Raw genomic sequence first — 6,548 nt, 5'->3', positions numbered from 1 at the left:
AGAGGAGGGGAGAGAAGAAGCCAGTGCAGCCGCAGTTAACTATAACAGAGGAACGAGCAGTCGTAGAGAGCAGTCAGCAGACAGCGGGTCCTGTGCCTGCACGATCCTGAAGGTGTGACCTCTGTGTGCCTCCTTGTCTTCATCTCTGAAATGGGGTTCGTGGGCTTCCCGTCTAACAGATGTTGCAAGGACTCGATGGGTTTGTGTATGTGAGGGGTCTGGTATGTAATAAGTGTTCAGTGAGAAGAAACCAGTGGACTATTAGGGGGCATAGGGGAGAGGAAGCAATGGTGTAAGCCATGCACACATACATGTATGGGGGGTAGGGACCGTTGGTGGACATTTTTGGGCACTGCTGGTGGTGAACAGGACCAGTACCCACCTCTCCCTCTGGGTTTATGGGATGGAGAAGTAGAGAGGGCCAAACTGCATTTGCCTTTCGGGACAGCTGTTGGGTCTTCCCAGGAGCACAGTAAAACCCAGACATCTGGGAGGGCAGACAGGGGCTTACAGACCAGTCTTCGTTCTGTGGTTACAGGGACCCCCATTTGCACTGGGGATTCAGTCTCAGGCACAGGAAGGGTCCTTGAGAGGCTAGGGATGGCTTCCGTGGCTTTGGCCACTCCAGGTCAGAGGGCATCAGTACATCACGCTGCCATGGCACAATCACATTTGAAGGCTCTGAGCACAGTAGCTGTCAACGTCCAGCTGAGGGTGAGAGCGTGAGCACGCTTGCTTGCTGGCCACCATACAGGCTTGGTGCTTTGAGCCGTCCCACCTGCCCATGAGTCCTGCCAGCATCATTTACTGAGGCTGCATGGGCAGTGGGAGGGCCACCAGCCACAGGCAGAGACCTGGGCGCCGCTGGGCCTGACTCTGCTGGTCCCTTATCTCTGAGATGGGCTTGGGACAGCCCCTCCTCCTCCTGTGACTGGGTCTCTGGAGCCCCCTCATGGGACCTCCCAGGCTTGATTACTCACTCTTCTTGTCCCTTTGAAGCCTTGTGTGCCTTGCAGCATTTCTGCCAACAAATATCTTGTCCTGGCTTCATAGGACAGTAGATAACCCCCACCCCATCCCATCTCATGCCATGTCTCAACCCAGAACAGCGTGGGGAAGGCAGCTAGGTTTTTTAGATTCACATGGGCCTAGCACAGGAGATGTCTTTATAAGTGGCATTTCGATCTCAGCCAAGAGGAAAAGAATCCACCTTTAGAAAGATGAGAACCATCGGCTCCGCAGGTCCTCACGGGTCTGCTGCACAAAGCCCACGATGTGATAGCTCTGGCCCAGCTCCCAGCAGGCCTCCGAGGTGAGCGCTCACGTTTTTCCCAGCCCTCGTGGTCCACCCCGGCCCCGCACCCCTGCACAGAGGAGGGGCAGTGAATATACCCCCCTGGCCGTACTGCTCAGCCCCCATCTCTCGGGTCCCACCCTCCCGGTTCCTCTGGGTTCGGTTCCCTGGTGGGACACCAGCCGTCTCCTGCCACAGTCCTTAAGAGACAGGGCTTGGCACAGAGTCCCTGGCAGGAGGGAGGGCCACGGTTCCCAGACCTGTCCTGTATCCGGTGCTGGGAGCCCTGGGAGGCGGCCTTCTGCCCTCCAGAGTACCTCTTGCTGTCTTACTTAGCCTGCCCTCCGTCTGACTGACCCTGTCCTGGCCCAGCAGGTGTGGCTTCACGTTCTCTTCCTCCCTCCACACACACCCTGAGTCCGGCACCGACAGGTTCTCTCTGATGATGGATGGGCAGACACCACAGCCCTGGTGGGAGGACTCACCCCCAGGCCCCTTGGACCTTCATCCGGCTCAGTTTGTCGGAATTTCCTTTCCCGGGCCTCAGCCATCCCACTGTCCCGATCTTCCCATGCGGTGTGTCTGGGCACCAGCTGGCACTCCTCAGTCAATTGGTGAAGCCCCAGGCCCCATGGGGGCCAGCCTGGCTCTCTCATTCCCCACCCGGGAGGTCACGGGCCCAGAGGAGCTCAGTGACTTGCCTGAGCCTCACAGTGAAGACACAGCAGGGCTGGAATACACCCCCCCAGTTCGACCCCCGCCCTGCACTCCTCTTTTGAGGATGACTCAGACGCACACCACATCACAGTTCATTTTCCTGTTGGCCCCAGCTGGGCCAGGCTCCCCCGTCCTGAGGTGCCCAGCTTGGGGTGCGGGGCTGAAGTGCTGACGAGGTGATGTGATGACCTGAGTATGGGTCCTGCTTGGCCCAAGTCTGCCCACTGGTGGGGGAAGGAGCATGCCCGCTGCTTCCTCCCGTGGAGGTTTGAGAGCTCCCAGACCCATGAGCCAGAAAGGAAAAGTACGACAAGTAGACAGAGCCTGCCCACGGGCAGCGATCCTTCCAAGAGCTTTGGACACCTCTCCGTGCAAGGCCCCAGCTCAGATAGGCTGAACTGCAGCAGCTCCAGGCCTGCAGCTCACAAAGGTCACTGGACATCTCAGGGTCTTACCCCAGAGGTTGATTGATGGGCTGGGGTCCAAGATCTTTCAAAGCATTGAGACCCATCTGGTCTTTGCAATCTATCTTTTTAGAAGAGCTGTCCCAAACCAGCACATCAGGATCCCTTATTGTTTAGTCACTCAGTCACGTCCGACTGTGTGCGACCCCTTGAACTGTAGCCCACCAGGCTCCTCTGTCCATGGGATTTCGCAGACCTGAATCCTGGAGTGGGTTGCCACTTCCTTCTCCAGGATCCTTTAGGACCATGTCAAAATGCAGACAGAAGATCTGTAGGTGGTGAGGCCGCGCTCTCGCAGGAAGGGGCAGCGAGCACTGCTGCACCTGCCGCCTGCCAGCACGTGCCAAGCACAGCACAGTGACGCTCACGAGGATGCTCACTGCTGCTCCTGCATCATCTATGGAGACTTGCTCGTGGTCACACTGTTAGTAGGGAGGGACCGGAATCTGAACCCTGTCCCCGTGGCACCAGAGTCATGCCTCTTGCCGAGCTCCAGTGCCCCCTTGCCGAGGGGTTTGGTGGGAAGGGGACCAGCAGCCTGGACGCCCTCCCAGTGCAGGCAGCAGCAGGGGCTTCTCCTGGGAGCCCAGTCTCAGGTGCTGCCCTGGACCCACTGAGTCAGAATCTTCGTCCACCACCTTATCCAGGTGTTAGGCACCATGAAATAGTAGTTCCTGTTTTAGGAAGGTCGGGCTGGTGGATCTCAGCAGAAGAGCTTGGTGTCAGGGAGGTGATGGGGTGGTTTTCCAGGCCAGGGGAAGGTGGCCCAGCCCCAGGCAGGCAGCGGCAATAGAGAAGCTTGGGTAGAGAAGGCAGGGCTTGGAGACAGAATTACTGGAGGGTGAAAGAGGAAGCAAGGGCTTGTCCGCAGACCTCTCTGAGCATCTGGGTGAACCGGAGTGTTACCAAGTGGCGTCTGTGGGGCATCCAGTGGTGGTGGTCCCAGGCATGTGGTCTGACCCTCGGGACAGTGGATAAGGCCTGAGATGAGAGCAAGGAACCCTGGGGGCACTTGGGCCCATGGCATTGAGAATGAGGAGAGAGAGGTCGGCTGAAAGAAGCTGACCGATGGTGCCCATGGCCTTCCACTTCCACGAGCTAGAAATGCAAGCTGCGGGCTGGGAGCTGAGGGTCGAGGGTGTGCGGAGGTCCCTTCAGAGCAAGGCCGGGCCACTTTCCCTTGAGAAAAAGGCCCGTTCAAATGTTGGCTGGGGCTGATGGGTTTTGAGTTGATTTTAAAATATAGATCACTTTGTGAGGCTCACTGCTGCCCGTCTGGGTCTTCTGGCTCCACAGATTGAGAAGTTAAAGACCCAGCTGGAGAGAGAGAAGCAGAGTAACCAGGATTTGGAGACCCTGAGCGAGGAGCTCATCAAAGAGAAGGAACAGCTGCAGAGCGACATGGAGACCCTGAAGGCTGACAAAGCCCGGCAGGTAGGTCCTCTGGGAATGGATGCCTGTCCCGGAACTCCTGCCTGCAGGAGGGAGAGTAGTCCAGGATTTAGCCATTTCCCGGGTGTCTGTAGGGGAAACGCAGGTGACCAGGCATCTGGCCTAGCTGCAGCTCAAACCAGCCACTCTTGTTCAGTGGTGGGGGTGGGTGTGCCCCCCCACCCGGCGGGGACACTGGCAGCGCCTGAGACGGGGGTCATGACAGGAGGAGAGAGGAGATGCTCTTGGCGTGTGGTGGGTGGAGCTAGATGTCCAGCGTCACACAGGACAGCCCCGCGTGACCGAGAACGATCCGGCTCCCAACATCTGTCGCGCCTTGCTGAGCCCCTGAGGTTTATTTGCCTCACGCCTGAGGTGGGAGGCAGTCCAGGGCTGGTGCGGCAGCTCTGTGATGCTGGGCAGGTGCCAGGCTCTTCCTCCTCCTCTGCCAGCCTTAGCTGGGACTGCCGCATGCCCTCAAGGAATGAGAGAAAGAACGGGAGGGCGAGGAGCAGAGAGCCACTCCCCACTGCCCCCCTCCTCTCTGGGACCTTCTGTCACATTCATTGGTCACACTCAACACGCAACTACCCCCTACCTGCGAGGGGAGGCCGAGGTTTCAAGTATTTGAGTTTTTCAGGCGCTGAGCTGGAGCAAAAAAAAAGGGGATGGGATAGTGCCATGTTTGGAGAAAAGACAGGCAGGGTCCCTGGCAGGATGTGGCTTTCGTGGAGGGCAAAAGATGACAAGCAAGGCGATCCCAGACGTGTGCTCTTGAGGGAGTAAATGGAGAGAATCCTGCTGGGTACAGGCGCTGAGGAGTCGGGGTGCAAGGCTGTCCCTGAGGGGCTGCCGCTCACATGCGGAGCCCTGGAGGATGGGGAGGAGTCAGGATGCTGAAGGCCAGGGGAGGGCCGTCCAGGGCAGAGGGAAGACAGTGTGCAGGGTCTGCAGGTGAGGAGTGGCCTCAGGGGAGCCTACAGAGGCGAGCGGCCAGGACGAGCATACCAAGGGAATCAACTTCCATCGTTTTCAGTAAGAGGGAGAGAGGGGTTTCTGTTTCTACATCTTCCTGGCCGCCCTGAAGGCATTTTAACTTGAAGTGTCTTCCTAAGGGTCTCCACGCTCGTCACCTCGTGTCCATGTTTGCCCCTAGGAACTTTAGGGATTTTTGTTTTTTCAATTGAACTATAGTTCAGTTCTGGCATACAGCAAAGTGATTCAGATACGTATGTGCATGCGTTCATGGGTCTCTGCTCAGTTGCTTTAGTCATGTCTGACTCTTTGCAACCCTGTGAACCATACCCCGCCAGACTCCTCTGTCCATGGGATTCTCTAGGCGAGAACACTGGAGTGGGTTGCTATGCCATCCTCCAGGGGATCTTCCCGACCCAGGGATCAAACCCAGGTCTCTTGCATCTTCTGCATCACAGGTGGATTCTTTACCGCTGAGCCACCAGGGAAGCCCATATGTGGGTGTATGTGTATAAAAAAATATATGTACACATATATGCATATGCTTTTTCCATTATAGGTTATTACAAGTTATTGGATATAGTTCTCTGTGCTGTACAGTAATACCATTAGGACTTCGGCGGGGAATGGTCTTTTAGGGCCTGGGCTTTGGTCACCAGATTAAACCAGACTTCAGCCCCAGATCACAATATGTTTGTGCAACAGCCAATGTCTCTCCCATTGTGTTTTCCCCCAGATCAAGGACCTTGAGCAAGAAAAGGACCATCTCAACCAGGCAGTGTGGACACTGCGGGAGAGGTCTCAGGTCAGCAGCGAGGCCCGCGCCAAGGACGTGGAGCAGGAGAACAAAGCCCTGCACAGGACGGTGGTGGAGACCAGCGGGCGGCTGAGCAGGCTGGAGCTGGAGCAGCAGCAGCTGCAGCGGGCGCTGGAGCAGGCGCAAGAGAAGGCGGGCCGAGCTGAGGCACTGGAGCGGGAGCTGGGGCAGCTGGAGGAGGAGAAGGGGCGGCTGGAGGAGGAGAAGGGGAGGCTGGCGCAGAGGGCCAGCGCCCTGCAGGCGGCGGGCGAGCGGGCAGAGGCCGCGGAGCGCGAGAGCCACGGGCTGGCGCTGGAGAACCGGCAGCTGCGCAAGTCCCTGGACGCCCTGCAGAACGTGTCGGTGCAGCTGGCCGGCCTGGAGCAGGACAACCGGCAGCTGGACGAGGAGAACTTGGAGCTGCGCCGGATGGTGGAGGCCATGCGCTTCACGGGCGCCAAGGTGGCCCAGATGGAGCGCGAGAACCAGGAGCTGGAGCGTGAGAAGCAGGAGCTGAGGAAGAGCGTGGAGCTGCTCAAGGCGCTGGGCAAGAAGTCGGAGCGCCTGGAGCTCAGCTACCAGAGCCTGAGCGCCGAGAACCTGCGGCTGCAGCAGAGCCTGGACAGCGGCAGCCAAAAGGCACAGGCCCTGGAGCGGGAGCTGGGGCAACTGGAGGCCGAGAACCAGGGCCTGCGGCGGGACCTGGAGGCCCTCCGGCTGGCCCACCGGCAGCTCGAACGGGCTGAGCAGGAGCGGAAGGCGCTGGAGCAGGAGGTGGCCCAGCTGGAGAAGGACAAGAAGCTGCTGGAGAAAGAGGCCCGGCGGCTGTGGCAGCAGGTGGAGCTCAAGGACGCCGGGCCTCTTTCTCCAG

At 58.6% G+C, this 6,548-nt stretch overlaps 1 protein-coding gene across 1 annotated transcript in view; it reads left to right on the top strand.

The window, feature by feature from the left end:
* CCDC88C (coiled-coil domain containing 88C) overlaps nucleotides 1-6,548 on the top strand; it is a 146,009-nt gene that overhangs the window by 100,089 nt on the left and 39,372 nt on the right. The window contains exons 15-16 of the mRNA XM_010836261.1: nucleotides 3,772-3,909; nucleotides 5,618-6,531. Of these exons, the coding sequence (XP_010834563.1) occupies nucleotides 3,772-3,909; nucleotides 5,618-6,531 (1,052 nt within the window). The remainder of the gene's footprint in view (nucleotides 1-3,771; nucleotides 3,910-5,617; nucleotides 6,532-6,548) is intronic.

This window comes from Bison bison, unplaced genomic scaffold (genome assembly GCF_000754665.1).
Source record: "Bison bison bison isolate TAMUID 2011002044 unplaced genomic scaffold, Bison_UMD1.0 scf7180017864061, whole genome shotgun sequence".
NCBI classification, from domain to species: Eukaryota; Metazoa; Chordata; class Mammalia; order Artiodactyla; family Bovidae; genus Bison; species Bison bison.
This window is presented reverse-complemented; position numbering and strand designations above follow the sequence as displayed.